This window comes from Artibeus jamaicensis, unplaced genomic scaffold (genome assembly GCF_021234435.1).
Source record: "Artibeus jamaicensis isolate MK-2021 breed Jamaican fruit bat unplaced genomic scaffold, CSHL_Jam_final scaffold_833, whole genome shotgun sequence".
NCBI lineage: Eukaryota > Metazoa > Chordata > Mammalia > Chiroptera > Phyllostomidae > Artibeus > Artibeus jamaicensis.
In genome coordinates, this window is record NW_026522056.1 from 2,784,160 (window position 1) to 2,811,709 (window position 27,550).

At 46.1% G+C, this 27,550-nt stretch overlaps 1 protein-coding gene across 1 annotated transcript; it reads right to left on the bottom strand.

Moving 5' to 3' along the window:
• On the bottom strand, nt 1-27,550 carry ADPRHL1 (ADP-ribosylhydrolase like 1). The gene is made up of 7 exons (XM_037125688.2): nt 27,157-27,550; nt 21,768-21,932; nt 14,902-15,027; nt 12,150-12,290; nt 2,547-2,674; nt 1,868-2,000; nt 1-301 (listed from the first exon to the last, which is right to left on the bottom strand). Exons 1-7 carry the CDS (start codon nt 27,368-27,370, stop codon nt 144-146), a joined length of 1,065 nt encoding a protein of 354 aa, XP_036981583.2. The 5' UTR covers nt 27,371-27,550; the 3' UTR covers nt 1-143.

Sequence of the window (27,550 nt, forward strand, 5' to 3'; positions counted from 1 at the left end):
TTCTTCTAGGACAAACAATGTATTTTATAAAGCATGGTCGATTAGGCATGGATTCTCAGCGAGCTGAGAGTCCAGTGAGCTGCATGTGGACTCCCCTGGGGCACCCAGAGGTAGAATGGGTCCCCCTGGAAAGGGAAATGGCTTTACTTCTCCTCTGTGGACAGGCGGTGAAGAGCTTCGCCCAGGTGCACCAGCTCCTCCTTGTTCTCCAGCTCCTGGTACAGGCCCTTGGGAACAGCATCCAGGCCGTAGAGCAATCCAAACAGGCAGCCCGCGATGGTCCCTGTGGCCCCACTCTCACCTGGAATGGAAACACAGGTCCTCAGGGATCAAAAGTGGGAAGGGGTGCGTCACAGTGAACTTGACACTAACCAGGGCCTCCTTGCCAAGGGCCTGCCTTAGAGACTCTATTGGGCTGATCACTCTCCAGCAGGAGGCATTGCCAGTGCTTTCTCAGCCTCCCTCCTCTTCCTCATGCCAAGCCCCAGTTTTGCTCTGGGCAGTGCCATATGGGCCCTGGTGGCTTTTGCTGTCCCCAGTTAAGAAGACAGATGTCTCCCCTTCCTCCCTCCTCAAACACTCTGACAACACACAGCGAGAGCAGATGGCCTTGTCATCCCAGGGTCTCAGGGAGACCACCTCCCATGGGGATGGCATTCCTGCAAGTCCTCCCCTCCAGGCTCTCTAGGGTGGCCAGAGTCGCACCAGGCTCCCTCACGAGCACCTCACAAAGATTCCTGCATGCCCCCCTCCTCCTGCTCTCAGCTAAGGGACCCGGGCTGGGTGATCACTGCACCCCCCTGAAGGTCCTCTCCTCCCATGCTTGCGGCCACCCTGCTGCCCTTGGCTTCCATCGCTCCCTCCTGGGCTCCTCCTCCCCCACTGGGGTCCCCTGCACTCTCGAAGAACGCTCCCTGTTGGCCTGAAGGAAGCGCTAACGTCTCAACCATCTCGGCACCAGAAACAGCACTCTCTCTGAAAATAGTCACTCTAATATCAGTGGAATCCGTGCCCACCAGGGTGTAACATAAACACGGCATCTTCTTTACACTTATAGGAGAAAACGGGCACCAGGAGGGAGGTCAGGCTCCCCTGTGGCAAAGAGCGCTGCCACCCAGCAGCACAGGGGTGAACTCCTGGCACCACGTACTGAACGGCCTCAACAGCCCCCTGGATCGGGTCTCACCCTCTTCCTTCAGAGAGACAGGCCTGTAACTGTGTTCACATCCAGGACCACCTGGTTCTAAAGTGCAACATCTCTATGCCCAGGGTCTGCAGAGGTGATGGACAAGGTGATGACTGCAGAGATCAGAACTTTGCAAGGCCAGCACCAGCAGAATCTGCACGCTCTTCCGGCAGCAGCCATGAGGGAGACGGGCCCTCCACCTCAGCGACCCCAAACACTGCATTCTCTCCAAGCTCAGAATCACGGGGCCACCTGAGGCAGTGCTGTGACCTGCCTGCAGCCTGGAATATCCATGCACGAGTATACTGGGGCCAGTGCCCCCTCACAGAAAGACCCGCATTCTGGGGTTCCCCGATGCCTAAAGCTTTGGACATCCTGACAGGTTGCTTTGGCATGAGAAGTGGGTGCTGGCCTCCTGGAAGTCCAGATCCACTAAAGAAGGAAATATCACCACCCAGGCCGGTGTAGCTCAGTGGATTGAGCATGGGCTGCAAACCAAAGGGTCGCCAGCTCAATTCCCAGTCAGGGCACATGCCTGGGTTGCAGGCCAGGTACCCAGTGGGGAACACATGAGAGGCAACCACACATTCATGTTTTTCTCCCACTCTTTCTCTTTCCCTTCCCCTCTAAAAATAAATAAATAAATTTAAAAATAAAAGTAAAAAAAGAAGGAAATATCACCTCCGTGAAACATGGCCCGATGGCAGAGCTCCGTCCAGTTGTTCTTGGCTCCTAAGAGAGCATCGTAGGCAATCATGGGGGCATCGTGGCCCCGTCGGCCCCCTCGGCCCTCTGAGCTCCATTTCCTGTAGGTCTGAAGAAAGAGCCACGGGTCAGCGCGTGGGCCAAAAGTAGGGTGGTGTCAGTCTGTGTCAGAGCATGAGCTCCCGGGTCCGTCAGGGACTGTTTGTTTACCCGCTGTGCGCTTATGGGACACCAGCTGTGTGCGGGCACTGCCCCGGGCTGGCATGGACAGCGAGCAGGAAGGCTCACCTCTCATGGCTCTTACATCCCAGCCATCCGGAGACAGATATTCCTTAGACAAACAAGCACATGACAGCATGTCAGGTGCCCAGGAGGTCTGTGCGAAAGAGACAGAGCTGGCAAGGGGATTGAGAGTGCTGTGACAGGGCTGTCATGACCCCACATCCAGGCGACATTCAGTCTGAGTCGGGTTGAGGAACAGTGACATCTCCCATGGTCCCTCCACATGCAGCTACCCCCTCAGCCCATCTTTACTGCTGGGGCAGCCCCACTAGACAGAGGGCTTGGAAGGCAATAACACAGTCCAGGTGCAGAGTGGCTTCCAGGCGTGGACCCAGAGGAGCTGCCGGTCCCCTGCTGCCACAGCAAGGCTTACCTTGTCCCTCTCCTCCGCATCATAATGATCAGGAAAGGCAGCTTTGCTTTCAGTGTCTTCACTAATTTTTCTCTCCTCCAAGTAAAACTGCCACTTTGCTTCAAAGTAAAACCAGTGCTCCTGGTACTCTAAATGTAGAGAACAGGGTGGGCAGGATGGGATGGCCATCAGCTGGCACGTGAGGGTTAGTGGGGGAGTGTGGCCCAGGGCCCAGGGCCAGGGATCAAGAACATTGTGGGCGGTGAGCAGGAGGGGACACCACATAGAGAGCGATGACTTTTATCCAGCGTGGGCACAGGGGAAGAACCTGGTACCTGGCCTCACCGACTGTTCTGGAAATTAAAACATGCTTATATGTGTAGCTGCTTTGAAGTAATAGCAAGGAAGATGGAAGGGGAACAAAATAATTCAAAGAATTGCTTTACTGGATTCTGAACTAAGATAGCAATTGCAGTATTTTTCACGGCATTCTTAGGAAATTCTGAGACTGTATATTAATTCATCACTCTCTGCAAGGTAGGGAGAAAGGACATTTTACGATTCTTTATTTTTAAATTTTAATTGTTGTTCGAGTACAGTTTTCTGCCTTTTACCCCCATCCCAGCCCACCCTCCTAGCCCTCCCCACCTCCCTCCCGTTTCCACCCCCTCGTTATTGTCCATGTGTCCTTTATATTAGTTCCTTCATTTTACTATTCTTAATTACCAGTTGGACATCCAGAGCCCAGAGGTATCAAAGCAAATTTTCTGACATCACTTAGTGAAGAGGACATTGACTCAGAGATGAGTCTGGAGTAGCAGTTAAACTTGCTGGCACAGGATAGGAGATGGAGCAGTGAGTCTTAGAGCACCTGGGAAGTCATGATGGCTTCACCGTCCCTCACCTTGGTGGGACACTTGACCTTGTCCTCCTTGATAGCAAGCAGGTTGCCCAGGATGCCAACTGAGTAGAATGGTTAAGTGGCCAGGCAGGCCAGCGGGAACCAACTGACTCAAGAGGAGCCAAGGATTCTGATGTGTCTGTTTGTGGTCGGGGAGTGGAGGAACAGAGCAGCGACCAGAGAGGGGTTAGGTGGTCACTGGTTGCAGAGGGAAACCCTTCTAACCACAGGGACAGAAAAAAGTGCCTGGGATGGGCCCTGGGAGGACACTCCAGGTTGCTGTGGGAATCACAGGCCTTCGGAAACAGTGGCATGACTCCTTTTTTAAAAAGATCTTATTGAGGACTTCCAGCCAAGATGGAGGAGTAGATAAACACACTGTGCCTCCTCACACAACCAAAAGAAGGACAGCAACACATTTAAAAACAAAAAAACAGAACTGCCAGAAAATCAAACTATACGGAAGTCTGAAAACCAAGGAGTTTAAGAAACATTCATATAGATGGGTAAGATGGGTGGGAGGAGATGGGTGGCAGGCAGAGAGAACTCCCAGTGAGGAGGTGGCTAGTGGAGTGGGTGGCCCCACACTTGCATGCAGATAAACTGGGAGGAGCAACTGGGGAGTGAGACAGACCACACAACCCAAGGTTCTAGCATGGGGAAATAAAGCCTTAAAACCTCTGGCTGAAAAAACCTGTGGCAGGAGAAAACTCCCAGGCTCACAGAAGAGTTCATTAGAGAGACTCACAGGATCCTGGAACGTACACAAAATGACCCACCCGGAAATTGGCACCAAAAAGGCCCAATTTGTTTATGGATAATGGAGGAAGAGGCTGAAAGCCAGCAAAGAGCTGAGCAAGTAGCGCTGTTCCCTCTCGGGCCCCTCCTCCACATACAATGCCACATGCAGCCAAGTGGGTTGCACTGTCCTGGCAAATACCTAAGGCTCCACCCCTTACTATGTAACAGGCATGCTGAGACTAAAAAAAAATATGGTCCAAATGAAAGAACAGATCAAGCTCCAGAAAAAAATAAAACTAAACAATGAAGAGATAGCCAACCTACCAGATGTAGAGTTCAAAACACTGGTAATCAGGATGCTCACAGAAATTGTTGAGTATGGTCACAAAACAGAGGAAAAAAATGAAGGCTATGAAAAGTGAAATAAAGGCAAATGTACAGGGAACCAACAATGATGGGAAGAAAACCAGGACTCAACAGTTTGGAGCAGAAGAAAGAAATAAATATTCAACCAGAACAGAATGAAGAAACAAGAATTCAAAAAAAAAAAATGAGGGGAAGCTTAGAAATCTCTGGGACAACTTTAAATATTCCAACATCTAAATCACAGGGGTGCCAGAAGGAGAAGAACAAGACCAAGAAATTGAAAACTTATTTGAACAAATAATGAAGAAAAACTTCCCTAATCTGGCAAAGGAAATAAACTTCTGGGAAGTCCAGGAAGCTCAGAGTGCCAAAGAAGTTGGACCCAAGGAAATACACACCAAGGCACATTATAGTTACATTACCCAAGATTAAAGGCAAGGAGAGAATCTTAAAAGCAACAACAGAAAAAGAAAGAGTTTCCTACAAAGGAGTTCCCATTAGACTATCAGCCGATTTGTCAAAAGAAACCATACAAGTAAGAAGGGACTGAAAAGTATTTGAAGTCATGAAAGGCAAGGACCTACATCCAAGATTACTCTATCCAGCAAAGCTATCATTTAGAATGGAAGGGCAGATAAAGTGCTTCCCAGATAAGGTCAAGTTAAAGGAGCTCATTACCACCAAGCCCTTATTATATGAAACGTTAAAGGGACTTATCTAAGAAAAATAAGAAGTTAAAAATATGAACAGTAAAATAACAACAAACTCGCAACTATCAACAACTGAACTTAAAACCAGAACAAAAACAGACTAAGCAAACCACTAAAACAGGAACAGAAATGGAGATCACATGGAGCATTATCAGTGGGGAGGGGGAGGAGAGAATGGGGGAAAAGGTACAGGGACTAAGAAGCATAAATGATAGGTACAAAATAGACAGGGGAAATTAAGAATAGTGTAAGAAATGTAGAAGCCAAAGAACTTATATGTACAACCCATGGGCACAAATTAAGGGGGCAGGGATGTGGGTGGGAGGGGTGTTGCTGGGCAGAGATGGATAAAGGGAGGGGGAATGGAAAAACTGTAATAGCATAATCAATAAAATATATTTTAAAAATAAAAATAATTGAAAAAGATCTTATGTATTTATTTTTAGAGAAGGAGGAACGGAGGGAGAAAAAGAGGGAGAGAAACATCAATGTGCAAGAGAAACATCAATCAGTTGCTTCTTGCATGCCCCCAACTGGGGGCCTGGCCTGAAACTCAGGCATATGCCCTGCCTGGGAATGGAACTGGAAACCTTTTGTTTTGCGGGATGACTCCCAACCCACTGAGCCACACCAATCAAGGCAATGACTCTGTTTTATAAAACTAAAGATGAGGCCCATTTAAGATCTGTTTTAGTGAAATAAGATTAAAAGTGAAAGACAGAAGCAACAGGGCAGGGACCAGAATTCACAGATCCCATTAGTCCTGCAGAGACCTGTAGTTGTAACAGAGAGCTCACACTGGGTGTGAGTGTAAGCTCAGACTTAGTTCTTTCCCAAGCAAATGACCAGGTAACTTTGGAAGTAGATGTTCAAACACAAAAACATGGAACTAATTTGCTAGTTGTCCTGACTGCCAGTGTTATCATAGACTAATCGGAAGGCCCTAAAAGAATGTTTCTTGGAAGTGTTCTACAGAATATTATTTTTCTGGATGATTTTAGGTATTTTGTTAAAAAGAGATTAAGAAGTACAAATGGGGAGGGAGAAGAGATATTAATGGGTAGTTATAGAATAGTCACAGGGATGTAAAGTACATTTTAGGGAACACAGTCAATAAATTGTAATAACTATGTATGGTGTCAGGTGGGTACTAGACTTATTGGGGGGACCCCTTCTTAAATTATATACATGTCTAATCACTATGCTATAACCTGAAACTAATATAAAATAATACTTAATATCAACTGTAATTAAAAATAAAAAATTGGACTTCCTGCCAAGATGGAGGCGTAGGTAGAAACACTGTACCTCCTCGCACAACCAAGTTTATGAACAACAAATATTTAAAAACCAGAATGCAACCAAAACAGAAAGACAATGAAACTGTACCGAAGTTCGACAACAACGAACCATTCATTCAGACCAGTAAGAGGGGCAGAGACAGCTGCTGGCAAAGCGGGTTCGTGCAGGAAAAAGCGGTCAGACTGACTCAGGCATGCAGGCAGCAGTTGGAGGATCCCAGGTGCGGGATGACAATGGGCGGACCCAGTGAGGGCACAAGGCGGCTGGCTGACTGTGGTCACACATTTGTGCGCAGATAAACAAGGTGAAGAAACAGGCAGTTAGACAGACCACACAACACAGGGTCCCAGCTCTGGGAAATAAAGGCTAAAACCACCGATTGAAAAAACTTTTGATGGTTGAGATTCTGGGAGAGGCTCCCAGCCTCACAGGAGAGTTCGTTGGGAAAACCCACAGGGTCTAGAATGTACACAAGCCCACCCACCCGGGAACCAGCACCAGAAGGGCTCAATTTGCTCATGGAAAGTGGCAGAGGGGACTGAAATCAAAGAGAGAGCAGAACAAGCACCATTGATCCCTCTCTGACCCCCAGTCACAACGCAGCAACTAAGTTGACCCACCCCAATGAACACTTAAGCTTTCGCCCCTCATACTAATAGGTGCGAACAGACCAAAACATTATGGCTCAAGCAGAAGAACAAATCAAAGCCCCAGAGACAATACTTTTAAGTGACCAAGAGATAGCCAACCTATCAGATGCACAGTTCAAAACACTGGTGATCAGGATGCTCACAGAACTGGTTGATTATGGTCGCAAATTAGATTTAAAGAATGAAGGCTACACTAAATGAAATGAAGCAAAATCCATGGGGAACCAATAGTGATGGAAAGAAAACTGGACTCAAATCAATGGATTGGACCAGAAGGAAGAAAGAAACATCCAACCAGAAAAGAATGAAAAATAAGAATTTAAAAAAAAATAAGGAGAGGCTTAGGAACCTCCAGGACATCTTTAAATGTTCCAACATCTGAATTAAAGGGGTACAAAAGGGGAAGAGGAACAGCAACAAGTGGAAAACTTATTTGAACAAATAATAAAGGAGGACTTTCCCAATCTGGCAAAGGAAATAGACTTCCAGGAAGTCCAGGAAGCTCAGAGAGTCCCAGAGAAGGTGGACCCAAGAAGGAACACACCAAGGCACATCATAATTACATTAGCCAAGATTAAAATGAAGGAGAGAATTCTAGAAGCAGCAAGAGATAAGGGGACAGTCACCTACAAAGGAGTTCCCATCAGACTGTCAGCTGGATTTCCCAAAAGAGACCTTACAAGGCAAGAAGGGGCTGGAAGGAAGTATTCCAAGTCCTGAAATCCAAAGACCTACATCCAAGATTGCTCTATCCAGCAAAGCTTTCATTTAGAATGGAAGGGCAGATAAAGTGCTTCTCAGATAAGATCAAGTTGAAGGAGTTCATCATCACCAAGCCATTATTTTATGAAATGTTAAGGGGACTTATCTAAGAAAAATAAGATAAAAAATATGAACAGTGAAAGGACAGCAAACTTACAGTTATTAACAACCACACCTAAAACAAAAGCAAACTAAGCAGACAGCTAGATCAGGAGCAGAACCATAGAAATGGAGATCACATGAAGGGTTAGCAACAGGAGAGTTGGGGGGGGAGAAGGTACAGATAATAAGTAGCATAGATGATAAATAGAAAATAGACAGGGGGAGGACAAGAATAGATGGGAAATATAGAATCTAAAGAACTTGTGACACATGGACATGAACTAAAGAGGGGGAATGGGAGGAGTGGGTGTGCAGGGTGGAGGGGAATGAAAGGGGGAAATGGGACCATTATAATGGCATAATCAATAAAACATATCAAAAAATAAAATAAATAAAAATTAACTTCTGGTCAAGATGGAGGTGTAGGTAAACATGCTTCACCTCCATGCACAACTACAGCAAAAATTACAACTAGACTATAAAACGAATATCATCCAAATTTGTCAGGAAATCAAGCTGTATGCAAGTCTGACAACCAAGGATTTAAAGAGGCCACATTCACCCAGGTTGGTAGGAGGGGCAGAGAGGCAGAGGCAGAGAGAGGTGCGGAGAGGTGTGGAGATGTGGCAGAGTGGGTGGTCCCATATTCACGTGTGGTGGATAAAAATCAGGGGGGCCTATCCTGGGAACAAGTGATCCCAGACCAGCCCACCCAGCCCAGTGTTCCAGCACCAGGAAGATAAGTCCCTATAACTTCTGGCTGTGAAAAACCAGTGCTGGTTGCAGTGGTGGAAGGAACTGCATGATTAGCAAGAGCCCACAAAGACTTAGGACTCACGCAGACCCAGACCCTCTGGAATTCAGTACCAGGACAACAGTTGGAAAGGCACAAGTGGCATATGGGGAGAAGGGGAGAAAATGAAGTGACTGGCAAGGGGGCTAGTGCCAGGGGACAACTTCTAATCTGGCAACCTCCAGAGGCCAGGTAGCAGCACCGTTCCCTCTCTGAGCCCTCCCCAACACAGAGTCATAGAGTGGTGAAATGGATTACCTTCCCCCCACCGCCTGGCCTGGTGACTATGTAAGGCTCCACCCCACACAATTTACAGGTGCCTTTTCTACAACAGGCCCCACTACTAAGACATGGAGTTAAAGCAGCTCCACCTAATACACAGAAACAAACACAGGGAAGCTGCCAAACTGAGGAGACAAAGAAATGTGGCCCAGTGAAAGAACAAAACTAAACTCCAGGAAAAGACCTAAATGAAATGGAGATAAGCAACCTATCAGATGCAGAGTTCAAAACAATGGTTATCAGGATGCTCAAGGAAAACACCGGGTACTGCAACAGCATAAAAAAGACAGGCAGAAATGAAGGTTACATTAAGCAAAATAAAGAAAAATCTACTGGGAACCAATAAGGAAGTAAAAAGCATTTAATCAGAACAGCAAGAAGAAAAAAGGATGAAAAAAATAAGAATAGAATAAGGAGCCCCTGAGACATCTTCAAACGTACCAACATCCAAATCAAAGGGCTGCCAGAAGAAGAAGAGGAAGAGGAAGAAATTGAAAACTTATTTGAAAAAAGAATGAAGGAAAATTTTGCTAATTTGGTGAAGGAAATAGACATACAAATCCAGGAAGCACAGAGAGAGTCCCAAACAAGTTGGATCCAAAGAGGACCACACTAGACACATTATAATTAAAATGCCAAAGGTGAAAGATAAAGAGAGAATCTTAAAAGCAGCAAGAGAAAAGGAGACAGTCGCCTACAAAGGAGTTGCCATAAGACTGTGAGCTGATTTCTCAAAAGAGACCTCACAGGCATGAAGGGGCTGGAAAGAGGTATTCCAAGTCATGAAAAACAAGCACCTACAACCTAGATTACTGTATCCAGCAAAGCTTTCATTTAGAATGGAAGGGCAGTAAAGTGCTTCCCAGTCAAGGTAAAGCTAAAGGAGTTCATCATCACTGAGCCCTTATTATATGAAATGCTAAAGGGAACTATATAGGAAAAAGGTCAGAACTATGAACATTAAAATGGCAACAAATTCACAACTATCAACAACTGAACCTAAGACACAAACTAGCAAACAAGCAGAACAGGAACAGAAGCGTAGATATGGAGATCACATGGAGGCTTACCAGCAGGAGGGGGAAGGGTGAGAATGGGAGAAACGTGCAGGGATTAAGGAGTACAAATTGGCAGGTACAAAATAGACAGGGGAGGATAAGAGTAGTATAGGAAATGAGAAGCCAAAGAACATATGTGCCCAACTCATGGACATGAACGAAGGGGGATCACTAGAGGGAAGGGGGAAAATTGGGACAACTGTAATAGCATAATCAATAAAATATATTTAAAAATAAAAATAAAAATAAATTTAAAAATGGTTCTGCCATAGAGGTTTATAAAACTCTGAGTTAAACAAATTTAAAATTAAACAGAAAGAACAAAGTCAGTCTCAAAATTATCAGACCAATGACTCTCCTCCCTGTTTTTTTGTTCATGAAACACCTTTGACTACTTGTTCTTAGAAAACGTTGGGGAAACCCATTTTGATACTGGAGTTCTGGGGAAGTGTTTATTAATATAATGTGAATAAGCAGTAACTGTGCAGTCTCATACACTGATGCTATTTACCTGTCTCTTTCACATTAAGGTGACCTACGGGGTGAGGCAGATGACTAACCCAGTGATCACAGACCAAGCTCCTCCAGGCTGGCGAGAACCCAGAGATAACAATGACTTAACTCAAATGAAAATAGCTTGCTGCCACTCAGGTTCTATAATTAGGTTTATAGAGGGATCACTGCTTAGGGACACCTGCAGTTTGCTGTGAACATGGAGGCTTCTCATTTCTCATTGGAACAGGGACCTGGTGGAGAAGTGTTTTCCAGCACTAGGTCCAGGCAGATGTAAATGCAAACGTCTCCTTTAAAAGTTATTCTAGAAGCTTTGCATGAGGCGTTCTAGAAGGTAGTACCCGCAGCTTGGAGGACGACAGTAAAGTGATTTGTTGGTTTTATGTTTTCAGACTTTAGCCTCAAGCTTTCCGAAGAATTAACAACCCTGCTCCCACCTGCTGGTCCTTCAACTCCCTCTCCTCCAGGACCACTTGGATAATTTATTCCCTAAGTCTCCTCCACAATTTAAGACCATCAAAGGCCGCATGCAGCTGTCTGCTTTCCTCATGCAGCCCACGTCCCTCTGCGGGTCAGCCGCCTGAGGAGAAAGCCCTGGATTTCCTAGGATTGCACCTGCTTGCCCTCGGCGATGTGATGGGGACAGGGGTGCAGGCCAAGAAGAGCTCTGAGGCCCCTCCACTGCCCCGCCCGAACTCCAGTAACGCCATGATCCCCTAGGGCCTTTGCTGGATTGGCTGCTTTTGGCTGGGTTGACCTCACTCGTGGCCAAAAAGAGTGAATCATTAGATGACAAGTTTGGGGTCAGCTGGGACAGATAGAACTTCCTGAGAGTTCATGTCATCAGTGGGTACAGGCCTCTTCATCTGGCTTTTGTGTGGGAGACTTAAGTCTCCTGGGTTAGGCACAGCTGTCCATCAGGTTCACAGAGCAGGGTTGGCATTCCTCATTGCTCTCTGAAAAATGGACTCCTTAAGGACAATTTGGAAAATTAAATCTAGGTACAGTAAGTCCCCACTTAACATCCTCAACAGGTTCTGTGACTTTAAGTGAAATGACGTATAAGGAAGCCAATTTTAGTACAAGCTAATTGATATAAATAAGAGTTAAGTTCCTAACAGCATCTCTTCAACGTTTTAACACAGTGACACTGAATGAAACACAGAACTCAAGAATCTGCTGTATGCACCCTGCTCGTCCTGGCACCTCTATGGGTCTCTGTACATCTGGGGCCCTCCTAAGCAGGTGTTATTTCAGGCCTTCATTGTGGGGTCCTCCTGTTCACACAGACCCTTTGGGGATGCTCTTGGTTTCACCGTGGGGAAACGACCTTGACCTCTTTGGGAGTGGAGTCTGTCCAAATTTGCTCTGAGTGTAAATCGAGACCCAACTCTTTCTAGTTGGCAGTGAGAGCAAGTGCGACAGGAAAGGCAGCCACGCTCACCTGCCATGTGCCGGATGGTCTTCTTACAATATTCTTCAGCCAGTGGGACCGTCTTCATCATGTCTCTCCCCCACTGCTCCAGTGGCTTTCCTTGTATGGCATAAGATGCAAACAGGGCTGTGCAGAGAGACCCGAGGAAGCCTGGAGGGCGGTGGGGAGAGAGGGGCAACAATGCACCTGGGCCGCACCCTGCTCTGGGATGCTGGGTGGGTGTTACAGATGTAGGACCATGGGCAACTGTTTCACACATTTGACCTCCCTTCCTCTCTGCACAAAGAGGTACAATATCCATCTTGCAAGGGCCGTTCTGGGACAGATGATTCTAACCACAGACAAATGCTCACAGTAATGTCCATGCAATGATGGTGCCCACCAGAGAAAGGGCACTGTTGTAGACCATTCTGCCTGGTTTTAGGAACTGTATCTCTACCCCTTGTGGCTAAGGGTGAGGGAAGACCTCTGGAACATTAGCCACAGGAGACAAAGGTTGCCTCTGGTAGCAAAGGCTGCCTCAGTTTCCTCTCCCTGCCCCCAAAGCTTGGTTGGAAGTCAATGATGAGTAAGACCCCTGAGAGCGGGGGGCAACCTAAGCCAGACTCGATCACTTGGGAGGCCTTCATGGAAGGACTGGGGAGGGCTGCAACAAACAGCAATGGACTCTGGCCCCCCGCCCCGGGCTTTGACATAGCCCAAGTCCCCATGTTCTCTGGGAGAAGTACTTCCTGGCTCTAATCCCCTTAAGCCTGAATACCTGTTGAGGAGAGGTGCAGCTCCTTGCCTTGATAGAGTGTGTCCTGGGGAAAAATCTGGCATCACAAATACTTCCTGATAAACCTGTGAAATCTGCTCTGCTAAGAGTGCTTTCATTCATATGTTAAAGGTTTCAGCAGGAAACCCTAAAACTCTGTTCCTGACCGACTCAGACTCATAGTAAGCCCTCAGATTTCTTTGAAATGTTATCTACTGCTTGATCCTTGCTGCCCCCTATTCCTGTGTATTGGAACCCAATAAAAACCCAGGAGGAGGGGGCTCGACGCCTTTTTCTCCACGGAGAAACTGGCCACTGCCCACGGCCTTTTCCCTCTGGGAAAATGGCCACTTCTCCTCCCTAAGCAGATCACATCATATCTCGGTCATATTCACTTTCATTCATGGCACACAGGGGGACTTGAGAGGAAAGTCACCCCCACAGGCACTGCCATCTTGCTAAGACACTCTTGGTGGCTGTTTGGCCACTCCTCAAGGCATCAGTTACGGATCATTTTGATGGAGGGCATAAGTGTCTGGTTCCCTGACCCAGGGTTCAATGACTGCCCCGACCGCCCGCCCTTGCTCCACCTCCTCTCATGGAGTGTTTCAGCAGCAGAGTCCAGGATAATGCTGTAACTGAAATGATTAACACTTGCTGGCAAAGGTGCTTCAAAAATGGAAAAGGAGAGTAGACTTCAAGTGCACATCCTGGTGCTAATTGTGTGCAGTCAAACCCTTAAAACATTTCCAGTCATCCTCCTAGAAATATGTAAATGACTTAGCTATTAAACATGTAAAACGACACTCGTTTAATAAGAGTGGGTCATATATTAGCCGAAGGTTTAGAGTTTAAACTCTCAACCCAGATTCTCGTATTCATTGTGTTATTTCCAAATGTTCAACATTCTCATGTTTGTACGTTTTGTGTTTAAATTTACCTCTAGTCAAGTCAGTTAGTTAGAAGATGTCCAGTGTTAACTTCTTTTCAACCATCCAAGATCCTGCCAACTGGTTGAATTTTGTGCCTTCCCGCGTACACTTCAAACGTCTAACCCACTTATTTGCGGAAGTTACAGCTTAGCCTGTTACCACCTTGGGCAAACTCATCAGCATATTTTGCCACATCCACCCGTCAGGGGGGTTACATCACCCACTAGAGTTTGCACCTACAGAAGAGTACTTTCCAGGAAGACACAGGGTGCCCCCTAAAAGCGACCTTGAAAGAGGAGAACAGTCACCAGAGAGCAGCTGGCAGGCTCTGGACCTCTGGCTGGGTGGGGCTGGGGCACATCACCCACATTGCTGTAATTAAGGGCAGGTCACAGGTACATGAGTTTCAAGTCATTCTTCTTTTTTTAACATTAGGAGCTGACTGGCTTTCTCACAGTCGGGCTCTGGGGCGGCCCCATCCGCCCTCCCTGTGTGGTGGGCACGTGGTGGGGGATCCCAGGATGCAGCTGGTCCCTCTGTGCACAATGTGCGGTGAGCGTGTGCTAAGAGGTTTTATTATTTTACTCACTTTATCCCCATGCACAGAGTAAGTGGACAGGGTTCCCATCACCATAATCATCCCTGTTACAGGCGAGGGAGTAAAGGCACAGGTCGTTAAGTGACTCGGTCCAGCTCACACAGCCACTGAGTGGTCTGTCTGGCTCCCAGCCCTGGCCCTCAGCCCTGGGCCCAGGTGCAGCTCCCAGCAGCAAGGGTCCCGACCCCTGGCTGCCCTCCGTGTTGACAACCCAAGTGCTAGCTCCCATGACTTCAGCCCAGATCTCAGCTTTGTTTGGACAACTGATGCTTCTTCTGCATTCTCCAAATCACCACACTCACCGCCAGTCTCATTTTTAGCTTGAAAACAGAATTTAAGAAGAACTGAAGATTGAAAAACCCAAGTCTGCCACCAACTAGCAAACCAAACAGGGAATGTGATCATGTAAGAGTCCAGTCTAGTCCTTGGGGCAGAGAATCACACAACAGGCTCCAGTCCCGACGCCAGTGTTACCTGTGGGGTGGTTGTGTGTCATCCTGCCGCACTCGATGCTGACTTCAATAAGGGTCTCCAGCCGTTCGCGCTTCCAGTACCGCATGCCGATGCACATCGCTTTGGTGGCAGCTCCAAACCCTGACCCTGCGCGGAACATGAAATACTCGATTTTAGTTTTTTGCTCCAATAACTCCACTTCTGACCATCCAGCTTTCATGCATAATCTAAAGAGTGTATTAAAAACCATGTAATAACAGGCTTATTATAGTGTCATTTAATTGAATGAAGAATAGGCAAACTGTCCCTATGTCTGACAAATAAAGGAAATTAAATATATTGTAAATATGTTGTAAATTTGAATATATATTGGAATGGTATTTAGTCATTAAAAACAGAATTTTTGATAAAAGGAGGTGCTCATAATATGCTTTTACTGTGAAAATGTAGAAGATGCAATTGTGTACACAGTATGCTTTCACTCGTGTATATTTCCTCTTTTTAAAACACCTTCATCGAGTTATAATTGACATATAATCAACCTGCACATATTTAAAGTATGCAAGTTGATAAGTTTTGACAAATGATACATCCAGGAAACCAGCACCTAAAAATAGCGAACATATTCATTGCCCCCAAAAGTTTTCCCGTGCCTCTCCTCAGTCTCCACTAACCACTGATCTGGCACTGCAAATTCATTAGCATTTTCTATACATTTATAGAAACGGAGTCACACAGAACGGACTTTTTCCCTGACTTCCTTCACTCAGCATAACCATTTTGAGTATGCTGTCGTTGTGTATCAATAGCTGATCCCCCCCGCCCCTTTCTTTTTCCTGAGTAGAACTCCAGTGTACGGATGCACCACAACCGATTTATCCATGCACCTGCTGATGAACATTCGGCTTGTTTCCAGTTTGGAGCAATTACAGATAAGACGCTCTGAACACCCATAACCAAATCTTTGTGTGGGCATATGCTTTCTTTTCTCTTGGGTAATTGCCTCGGAGAGGAACATCTAGCTCACGTGGGTGGGGCAGGGGGCGTTGAACTTTTTAAAAACTGACAAACAGGCTTCCAAAGTGGCTGTGCCATTCTGCATCCCACCAGAGACTCCTCCACATCCTTGACCAGATTTGCTATGATCACTTTTTGATTTCAGCCATCCTCTTAGGTATGTGGTGGTATCCCATTGTGGTTTCAATGTGCATTTTTGTAATGACTAATGATGGTGAGCATGTCTTCATGTGCCTTTGGTGAAGTGTTCATTTAAATGGTTCTCCTGTTTTTGTATTAGGTTGCTTGTTTTCTTCCTATTGAGTTTCAAGACTTCTGTATACACGCAGGATTCAAACCCTTTATCAGATAAATGTTTTGCAAATATTTTTCCCAATATGTGGCTTGCCTTTTCATTCTTTTATTAGAAAATTCTGGAGAGCAGAAGACTGAATTTGGGGAGTATTTGTCCTCTTTAATTTCCTGGAAAAGTTGTGTGCAACTGGTATTATTTCTTTTTTAGCTGTTTGGTACGATTCCTTAGTGAGGCCATCTGGATCTGGAGCTTTCTTTGTAATTTATTTCACAGATGGAAAGCTATTTAGGTGATCCGTTTACTCCTGAGTGCCCTTCAGTAGTTTGCATATTCATCTAGGTTGTTAAATTTATTAGCATAAAAATGTTAATGTTCCTTTATTTTCCTTTAATTTCTGTAGAACCTATAGTGATGTCACTTTTTTAATTGTCGATACTGGTAATTTGTGCCTTCCTCTTTTTTCCCCCATCATCTGGCTAGAGGATTATACACTTTTTTAAAAGTATATTTTATTGATTATGCTATTACAGTTGTCCCAATTTTTTTCTCCCCTTTATCCCCACCTCTGCCCTGTACCCTCCACCTACCAGCATCCCCCACCCCCTGTGCTTAGTTCAAGTCCATGGGTCATACATATAAGTTTTTTGGCTTCTCTATTTCCTTTATTATTCTTATCCTCTTCCTGTCTATTTTTATGCCTACCAATTATGCTTCTTATTCCCTGTACCTTTTCCCTCCCATTCCCCACTGATAACCCTCCATGTGATGTTCATTACTGTGATTCTGTTTTAGTTTGCTTTGCTTTTGTTTTGTTTTTTAGGTTCAGTCGTTCACAGTTATGAGTTCGTTGTCATTTTATTGTTCATAGTTTTTTATCCTCTTTTTCTTAATTAAGTCCCTTTAATATTTCATATAATAAGGGCTTGGTGATGATGAACTCCTTTAACTTGAGCTTATGAAGAAAGAAGGGTAGCACTTTATCTGCCCTTCCATTCTAAATGATAGCTTTGACAGATAGAGTAATCCTGGATGTAGGTCCTTGCCTTTCATGACTTTGAATACTTCTTTCCAGTCCCTTCTTGCTTGCAAGGTTTCTTTTGAGAAGTCAGCTAATAGTCTTATGGGAACTCCTTTGTAGGTAACTCTCTCCTCTTGCTGCTTTTAAGATTCTCTCCTTACTTTTAATCTTGGGTAATGCAATTATGATGTGCCTTGGTGTGTATTTCCTTGGATCCAACTTCTTGGGGACTCTCTGGGCTTCCTGGACTTCCTGGAAGTCTATTTTTATCTCCAGGTTGGGGAAGTTTTCCTTCATTATTAGTTCAAATAAGTTGTCAATGTGGTATTCTTTCTTTTCTCCTGGCACCCTTATGATTTGGATATTGGAATGTTTGAAGTTGTCCCAGAGGTTCCTAAGTGTCTCCTAATTTTTTGAATTTTATTTCTTTATTCTGTTGCAGTTGGACATTTATTTCTTCCTTTTGTTCCAAATCATTGATTTGAGCCCTGGTCTCCTTTCCATCACTGTTGGTTCCCTGCATATTTTCCTTTATTTCACTTTGTATAGCTTTTATTTCTTCCTTCATTTTGTGACTGAGCTGAATTAACTCTCTGAGCATCCTGATTACCAGTATTTTGAACTCTGCACCAGATAGATTGTCTATCTCCTTGTTGCTTAGTTCTTTTTCTGGAATTTTGATGTATTCTTTCATTTGGGCCATATTTCTTTGCCTTGGCACACCTGTTAAGTTGTAAGAGGGTGGAGCCTTAGCTATTCACCAGGGTGGGGCAACTCTCTTGGCTGCGTTGTGGGAGAGGGGTCAGAGAGGGAGCAATGCCGCTCACTTGCCCTTCTCTAGCTCTACCTTCCAATGAACTCTCCTGTGAGACTGGGAGTTTCTCCTGCCTTCACAACTCCCACAGCATTTTACCACTAGAGGCTTTCAGTCTTTAGTTTCCCAATGAGCCAGCCCTTCCTTGCCCGCAGGGTCTGCTGCCTTGTCTGCCCAGCTGTCCATCTCTGCCCGCTCTACAGATCTGGATGACTGTTTCTTTAACTCCTTGGTGGAGTTTCATGCTGTTTGTTGTTCTGGCAGTTCTTGTTGTTCATTGTTTTAAAATTGGTTGTTATCTTTCTTTTGGTTGTGCGAGGAAGAGAAACATTTTTAGCTATGCTTCCATCTTGGCTGGAACCTCAGGATTATGTTTTTTTATCCTAAAGGACAAGCTTTTGGTTTTGTTGATTTTCTCTATTGTTTTCTGTGGCACTGATTCTGTGGCCCTGATCTTTATTATTTCATTTCTTCTATTTTTGGGGGGCTTATTATGCTCTTCTTTTTTTAGTTTCTTAAGGTGAAAATGAAAGTCATTGGTCTGAGTTCTTAATATTCAAATTTCTGCTTATAATTGTGTTTCTGCATGCAACTTTATCAGTTTTCACTTTGTATATTTTGAAGGTTTATTATTAGATACATACACATTTAGGATTGTTATGTCTTCTTGATAAATGGATGCATTTGTTATTATGAAATTGCCTCTGTTTTCCTTCTAAAATTTACTTTATTAGTGGAGTCACTCCAGCTTTCCTTTGCTTAATGTTACATGATATATCTTTCTCTGTGTAACCAATTTATGTCTATAGATTTACATTTCTTATTTTTTAACACATCTTTTTAAAAAAATTTTTATTTATTTATTTTTAGAGAGAGAGGAAGGGAGAAAGAAAGAGAGAGAGAAACATTAATGTGTGGTTGCCTTTTGTGTGCCCCAGTGCCCTGCACCAGGGAGCCTGGCCTGCAAGCCAGGCACGTGCCCTGGCTGAGAATTGAACCAGTGACCCTTTGGTTTGCAGGCTAGCACCCAATCCATTGAGCCATGCCAGCCAGGGCTAAAGTACATTTCTTATAAGCATCATATAGTTGGAACATGCTTTTTTATCCCCTCCGATCTGCATTTTGTTTGGGATCTTTAGACTGTTTATATTTGATGTGATTAATGATTTGGTTGGGTTTAAGTCTATCATCTTGTTATTTATTTTCTCTTTGTTCTATCTGTTATTTGTAGCCCTTTCACTCTTTTCTGCATTTTTAGTATTGAATGTTATTGAGCAAGAAGATTCAGCTACCAATCCCAGGTAAAGGTTCCCACTGTGTGGAGGATGGCAAAGACCATAACAGTGCCACCCCCAGGAGGAGGGTCTTACAGTCCTCCTTCCACTGTGCCTTCTACAGGTTTAGAGTCAGCAAGGATGACTTTGAACACATGGGCACAGATTGGAACAGGCATCCCTCACAGAAAGGAGAAGCCACACAGCAAGATTCGAGTTAGTAGTATGCTCTGATCTCCCAGGGCTGGTGGGTCCCTCCTGAAGCCAAGGTAAGGCCATGGACCACACTTCCTTGTGCTGCTGGTGAAGACCTCCTCTCTCCCCACAGGGCAGATGCACTGGTGAGGCTGTTTATGTTCCATATGACACTCATGTTTAAGCAGTACGGGAAGGTCACTGAGAACCCAGAACAGGGGAAGACTTATTCAAGAGAAGACTCTGGGCTTGAGAGCTCCATGCCTGGTCTCCACACAGGGTAACGTTCCAGCTCAGGGGCACTGATTGGGCAAGCCAATGGGGCCGGCACAGGTCTCACGATGGCTGCATCCCCAGCAAATATTGTTAAAATGATTCATTTTAAAATCTTTTCTTGGCTTACTAACCATAACTATTTTGCGATTTTAGTGATTGCTTAGGGCTTATAGTATAGACCGTTAACCTAGTGTAGTCTGTCTCCATGTGATTTTGTACCACTTCACACCTTGTACACCTCCTTATGATGGAACACCTCCGCCTCTCCACTCTCAGCCCTTGTGCTACTGCGTCATGCATTTGCTTACATGTAATTTATAAACCTTGCAATACATCATTAGGATTTGTTAAAGTCAATTTTCTTTTAAAGACATTTTAATAACAAGTTAAATAATCTTGTGCAGTTCCCGTTTCCACGTGTCTCCATGCCTTCGCATAGGTCCCCATTTCCATTTGCTGTTTCTTCCACTGCCTGCGTGACTTCCGTCAGCACTCCTGGTGGTGCGCCTCCGCGGGCGATGGACCCTTCAGCTGCTGTTCACCTGAAGAGGCTACGAGGCCTTGGTTGTGAAAGATCTCTTTTCTGGGGGTAGGATTCTAGGTTGAAATGATTTCTTTCCACACTGGAATGACATTGCTCGCTGTGTCCTCTTTATGTTGCTCCTGATAAGAACTCTGCTATTGTCCTTGCCTTGCCTTGACTATCTGTGTTGACCTGAGTACTAGTTTCGAGTGATTTGAAATCACTCAAAATTTGAGTGACCCGAGGACTAGGTTTGAGTGATTGAAATCCACACTGCTATATGCCTTGGTGTGGTTTTCTTCGTGGGTCTTTTTTTGGGGGGGGCTTGGAATTTATTGAGTTTCTTGGATCTGTGAATTTCCCGTTTTCATCGAAATTGGAAGTATTTGTCCCCTATTTCTTGAAACCTTTGTTTCCTTTGTTCCCCTTCTCTCTGTTAAGGGTTCCAGTTACAGGCATCTTAGGTCGCTTTAGGTTGTTCCATGGCTCACTAGTGTTCTTTTGATATTTTGGGATTCTTTTTTCTCTGTGGGTCCCATTTTGGATAGTATTTTTGCTGTGTCTTTAAACTTACTAATCTTTTCTTACCAATGTCTAAATTGTTCATCTCGGCCAATGTAGTTTTAAACTCAGACATTGTAATGTTTCTCTATAGAAACGTAATTTGGGTCTTTTTTACACCTGCATGTCTTTATGTAACTTTTTGAAATTTAGAATACATACTATTTTTGTAAATTTTACTGTTGTTCTATTACAGTTGTCCCAATTTTTCCCCCGTTGCTTTCCCTACTCTGGCCCTGCCCCCAGAACCACGCCCGCCCACACTCAGTCCCCACCCTATTGTTCATATCCGTGGGTCACCCGAACATGTTCCTTGACTAGACCCTTCGCCTACTTTCCCCCTCTTCCCTTTAACCCCTTAGAATACATATTATTTTACATCCTTGTCTGATAATTCTAACGACTGTCAGGTTCCATCAATTTTGATTTATTGACTTTTGTTTTTATTATTGACTTCATTTGATTGGATGTTATCCTTCAGTATAAACCCAGAGTGGAAGGTCCGGACCCCAAGGAGCTGAGACCCTTGAGGCAGAGACTGTGGTTATCTAAATACATCACCCATAAACCTGGGAAGTTATCGTGGACACTGACATGTATGCAGGTGGTGTATGTTTTCCCTGATGTTCTGGCAAATTATTTTTTTACAAACTTAAAGGGAAAGCAGTGGAAAATGTTTCTTAAAATACACCAGGGACAGTGACAAACTGCCGGGAAGCTGGTGTCCTCTGAACAGACTCTGTGCTGCGCCGAGCTGGCTCTCCAAGCAGCACAGTGCCCTACAAACCCTGGCAAATCCCTCCCAACTCACGCAAGTCTGCAAGGCGGCCCATCGGTGGGAAGACACGTGGGTTAGTGCCCCATGGTGGTTTTCTAGCATGCGAATTTAGGGGGAGAAGCAAGCCTTCCCTCACCCTTCTCGTTGAAAGGTGTGTGCCAGGCGAGGAGATAATTGTCTGGCTTCAGCTGTGAGCAGCCTTCAATGGTAGCTGGGTCCGCCCGATGCTCTGGAAGCTTCTCGAGGACTTCCACATAGCGCTTCACCATCTCCCGGTACAGGTCATCCAGACACCAGTAGTCTGAGGAAGGAAGGGTCAGAGGGAGCGTGAGGGGCGCCTGCCTCCTAACCCCCAACGCAGCCGTGACAGCAAGCATTACGTTTCCAAGTCGGTGAGAGGAGGGAGATTTTAGGGATCCATCTCACACAGCCCTAGCTACTAGAGAAATTTAACGTGCAGACGTATAATTTGCTTCAGATTGCGTCTCATTTCCAGACTTTATAGGTTGTCATTGTGCTTCCTGTTCTAGTTACGTACAGAATCTAGGGAGAACCCCACAATGATCACGCGCTGCTAGCCGTTCTGCCCGTGTGAGGACAAATGATCGAAATCTGCCTGTTCCCTTTGGGCTTTTAAGGACCCACGGCTAAGGCACGGGAAGCCGAATCTCTCCCACCAGCTATTCCCTTCTTCTCACACCGATGAGGCTGCCACTGCTCCCCAGGCATCGTCCCAAAACAAACTGCATTCCGCACTGTGTGAAGGTGTCCTGGGCACAAGTGTGGCCTCGAGTCCCTCGAAGATCACAGGGTGGAGAGGACAGAGGGGCCAATGCGCACGGGCCGCCTGCCGTCTGCCGGGCACTATGCCTTGGATGATCTCATGAAATCCTCTCGCGACTTTGCTAGGTTCTTAGTTGTCCTACTGTTATTTTTCCAGATAAAGCGCAGTGAGGCTTCGTGACTTGCCCAAGGCCAGAGCTGGTAGATGGATTTTGATTGTAGAGCCTGGGCATTTTTGCCACTAAATTAATCCACAGCACGGTGGGTAGAGGCCACACACCCTCCAAAACTGGCATCCAAGGTGCCTGGTAATATGGGAGGGCGGGACTGGGGCGGTGGAGGGGCTGCTGCACTAGGCGAGGCGGGCAGGCATGGGGTGCCCCTGCGGATGCAGCTCCCAGCCCCCAACAACTTGTCTGTGCTAAATACTGCGCTGCAGGCCCCCATCAGGAGCCAGCTACCGCCCCTCCTCTCTTCGGTGGTGGATTTCCCATCTTTGGGGAGGTGCGGGGGAGGGGCAAGGGACCAGCGGTTGGCCACCCTGGGCTCAGAGCAGGCAGTGGAGCACTGTTGGCCTCAAAACCCGCTGACCTTCCCATGGCCTGACTACAGCCTTCGTTAGGCCAGGTCAGAGCCGGGGTCCCAACACGGAGGGGTGAGAAAGATCAGACGTGTGCTTGGCAAACCCCTCCCTGCTCCAGGATGAAAGGCTCGGTCCTGGCCATGGTTCTAGCAAGTGGCACCCTCCTATCCTGGAGTTGTGACCCTTTGGAGATAGGACTCGGTGCAAGAGTAGTCTAAGTCCTTCTGTCCCATTCTTCGATCTCGTAACAGTAAGGGGAGTCCCACGAGGCCCCGCCCACCGGTCCTACACTGGCCGAACTCCGTGTTGCCCCAGTTGGACAGAGAGGCTGTGGGAAGACCTTGACTGGGAGGAATGGGTTCTTCTGGTCACATGGGGGGTGTTCCATGGGTGACCCTACTGGGATGAGTAACCTCTAGCTGGGAGGCGTGAGCCCCTGGGATGTGTCCAGGCCTGTCATCAGCACTGCTGTTACCAACAGCCTTTCACGACTCAATCCCGGGTTAATGAGCCTGCCCCTCCCAGGGTCTCCAAAAATAATTCCTTGTATTCTGGAATCACATCCTTTTATTAAGGAAAAAAATACTCTTTTCTTAAAAACAAATGACAGCTCCAAGCCTCACTCTGGTTTCAGGTTAGGATTTAAAGTAGAAACAGATTTTTCAAAGCTGCAGAGCCTTGGACCCTCTCACCTGAATCTCTCCACACTGTGCAACACAGTTAATTTCCTCTCTCACCTACCGAGTCTCCTAAAGACAAACCAGCTTATAAAATCACCTGTAAGTCTCCCAATGAATCTCATGATGAAGAAAAGTCACAATACCAACATCAAGCTACTTTGTAAGAAAAATGTCAACTTTTTGAAATGTTGTTATCAGGGAGACATTGACGGGGCAAGAGAAATACAGAGCCGAGTCTGGACGGGCCTTGTCTGCTCATACTTGGTCAGGGCCCTTGTTCCCCTGCAGGTCACGGACATACAGGTGACATTTGCTGATGTCCCCGGGGGGCTCATACTCCCTCTCCCTCATTCCTCTCCCACAGCAACAGTGACAGGGTGACTTTGCTTGGCCTCAACTGTTGGAGCTGCTGGCCCTCAGATGCATAAGACATTGGGAAAAGACTGACATTAATTGTGTTTCCACAAGCCATCTTCCCATAATAACTTCTTTTTTAATTTTTAAAAAGATTGTATTTGTTTATCTTTAGAGGGGAAGGGAAGGAGAAGGGGAGAGAAATATCAATGTATGGTTGCCTCTCGTGCGTCCCGTGCTTGGAACTGGCCTGTAACCCAGGCATGTGCCCTGACTGGGAATCAAACCTTGATCCTTTGGTTTGCAGGCCCTCGCTCAATCCACTGAGCTAGACAAGCCAGGGTCCGTAATAACTTCTGCTGTCTCATTTAATCTTCACACAACCCTACGATGAAGGAATTGTCAGCTGGAAGTAAGGCCCAGAGGGGGAACATGGTTTTCTGGTGAGAAGTGGTGGAGAACCAAGAATGTCACGCGCTGGAGCCCCTAAAGGGAAGCCCTCCATCTTCGGGCTGAATGTGTGGTCCTAGGTACAGAGCCACACACACAAGGGAGCCTTTGGCAAATGTGTGTTGAATGAGCTCTTTGCTCATAAGCTGTGTGCACTGGGTTACCCTCCTATCTTGTGGGGTATTAGCTGCTTCCTGTATCTAGTCAATGTCTGCTTTCATTTACAACTGCCCTTTTCAGGGACACACCCAATAGTAGGACATCGCACGAGCTGCACCTGACCTTGCTCATCACACTCACTCTATAGCAGAACGATGGTTCAGCAGACCACACGGCTACATGGTTTATTGGCTTAGGCACTTACTAGTGAAATTGCTTAAGTATGCCAAGATGTAGTTCCACTTTGTGAAAACTTGGCTGTCTTTGAAAAACATGTTGACAAACCACTTTCATTGGGATCCTTGAACTATTTTCATGTCCAGTGACCTCAGGTGGTGGGGACAGTGCATGAGAACATGGGCACTGGGGCCAGTTTGTTTGGGTTCCAGTCCCTAATCTGACACTCACTCGGCTCTGTAGCCTGTAGTGTAGTGAAAGTCATTTAACCCGTCTGTGAATCAGCTCCCTTATCCGAAAACTGCAGTAATGCCGTCAGCCACTGGGGGGAATGTGAGGATTAGAACAATGTGAAGTTAGAGCGACGCCTGGTGCACGGTTGGTGCCACGTCAGAGTTAGCTCAGAGGTCCCTTCTACAGGCTACAATTTGTTACTTGAAGAAGAAAAGAGGACTGTTTGAAAACTAACCCTAAATTAAATTTCAACTTAGATTTTTATGAATTGAAAAAAAACATGCTTTCTTGAATTTTTGGAAGAGTACAATTCAAGGCAGCATCCATCTTCTTTTTTTTTATTTACTGATTTTAGAGGCAGGGAAGAGAGAGAAACACAGATTTGTTGTTCCACTTATTCATGCATTCACTGGTTGGTTCTTGTGTGTACCCTGACTAGGGATCAAAGCTGCAACCTTGGCATATGGGGACAACGCTCTAACTAACTGAGCTACAGGGCAAGGCGGCAGTCTTCTTGAGTTCCCTCTCGTGACCCATGGGCCAGAGGGTGCTGCCAGGTGTAGCGATTACACGCTTCCCACAGCTAGTGGCTGTGGTCACATAGAGGCAACACATCTTCTTCCTTAAAAACAATGCCCCCAAAACCACAATCCTCTTACATGCATACATTTCACATTGAGGGTAGATTATGTCCTATTTCTGCCAAGAAAGGACTTGACTCCATCCAACCTCTGAGAGCACATTATGGTCAGGCGTGCCCCACACGGTGCTGGGTGCTGTCCTAGGGGTAACCACACAGGACAGAGACATGTCATGGATTCTGCCGTTCACAAAAACTTACTAACGTGCTAACGGAGATGAGGGCAAACACAGAGAGGACGTGTGGATCGTGAACCGTGTGCACACGGCATCAATCCAACAGAAAAATAGGAGGCAAAGTTTAAGAGTGGTGACCAGCTGTGCACAGCTAAAACGAGCCGTGGCTTTCTTCCAAAAGACGTGCTCTCCAGCAGGTTCCTGGGTGGTCGGCGTTGCTGCCTTGGGCAGCTGGAATGCTACTTAGGACTGTTGGGCTCAAAACCCACAGGACTCTTCCTGAAAGCTTCAGACAGGACATATTCTGATGTCTTAGCTGTGTAGACTCAGAAAGACACTTCACCATTTTAACATGCTGTGACACTTTATCTTATCTATGGTGCTTTAGCTCTGTCCCTAGCTATTTAGGAACGGGTCACAAAGTAGATGACATTCTTGTACAATGACCGCAGAACTAAACTGAGCACGCTCATACAGACACTTGGAATGGTGAGGTAAGCTCACAAGTGAGATTTCATTGATTTAAGGGTTGCCCTCAGATTTGAATTTTGCGGCGACACACTATTAACACAGATTTTCTTAAAAGCATGTAACTTGAGAGAAAATTGTGCTACATATTTATACGTGTTTGTCTGAAATCCATGTAAAAACTCATTGATCCTAAAGTCAACTTTCTGTTGAAAGGATATTTCAAGAAACTTTGTTTCCCCATCTCCCAAATTCAACCAATTTTACAGCATTTTCTTAGGAAATATTTATGTATAAGCAACTAGCCAAGTTAAATTACATTTCGGGAGCTGGCATTTTAACTCTAATTCATTGGAATTTAGTTGTGCTCCCCAAACAGTATTATCTTCATTCGTCCAAATTTCCAAACTGGCTTATCTGTATTCTTTTGAAGTAAATTCAGGCTAAGGCTACTACCTGCAGTGCAGAGTTGAGCTCTCACCCAAACAGCTCCAACCTGAGAGATTTAACTGAATTTAGACCCAGGGACAGACGGCTCGGCGGAGCGAGCAGTTCCCAGACAAACGAAAAGTCACTGTTTTAGAAACTGACTCTGAAGACACGCAGAGTGAAATACTACCGTCGTCCAGAAAGACTGCATGAGAAACACGATCTGTGGCACGTCCAATTTGCTGAGGGACACTGGTGTAAACTAAATCGCCACTTTTAGCATTGGCACTGGGCGACACTGTGGTGGAGAGGCTCTGCTTTCAAAACTCCAGTGCTCAAGGCAAGACCTCGGGGTCGGCGACACCCCAAGGGGCACGGGGGCCGAGCCTTACCTGTGGTGAGGGCCCCGGCCGTCGCCAAGTGCATGATGGTGTTGTCACTCACAGGCCATTTCTCCGGTGAGAGTACGAGGTGGTCCAGGCCCCCGAGCTTTTGCAGCTCCTCCTGGATCTTCGCGCCTGCGGCGCTGTTCTCCCTGCGGGCGTTTCGATAACCGAGAGCATCACCGACGCTCCCGAGCAACATCGCGGCCTGAAACTTCTCCATCGCCGAGGTGGCCCCTCCGCCCAGCCCGCCGCGCAGCACGCCCAGCCTTTGTTGCTTCGCGGCAGTGGCCGCCTTCAGTCCGCCCCGCTGACCTCTGTTCTGGTCATTGTGTCGCTGTCAAGAGCCTCCTCAAATGGCCAGGCACTACTTTTCGGTCTGCAGGTGGCACCAATGAGAAAA

Coding starts and splice junctions, on each gene's coding strand:
- ADPRHL1 (XM_037125688.2), bottom strand. CDS start 27,370: ATGGAGAAGTTTCAGGCCGCGATGTTGCTCGGGAGCGTCGGTGATGCT. Junction 15,028..21,767: donor CACACCTTTCAACGAGAAGG/GTGAGGGAAGGC, acceptor TGTTCCGCGCAG/GGTCAGGGTTTGGAGCTGCC. Junction 12,291..14,901: donor GACACACAACCACCCCACAG/GTAACACTGGCG, acceptor ACCGCCCTCCAG/GCTTCCTCGGGTCTCTCTGC.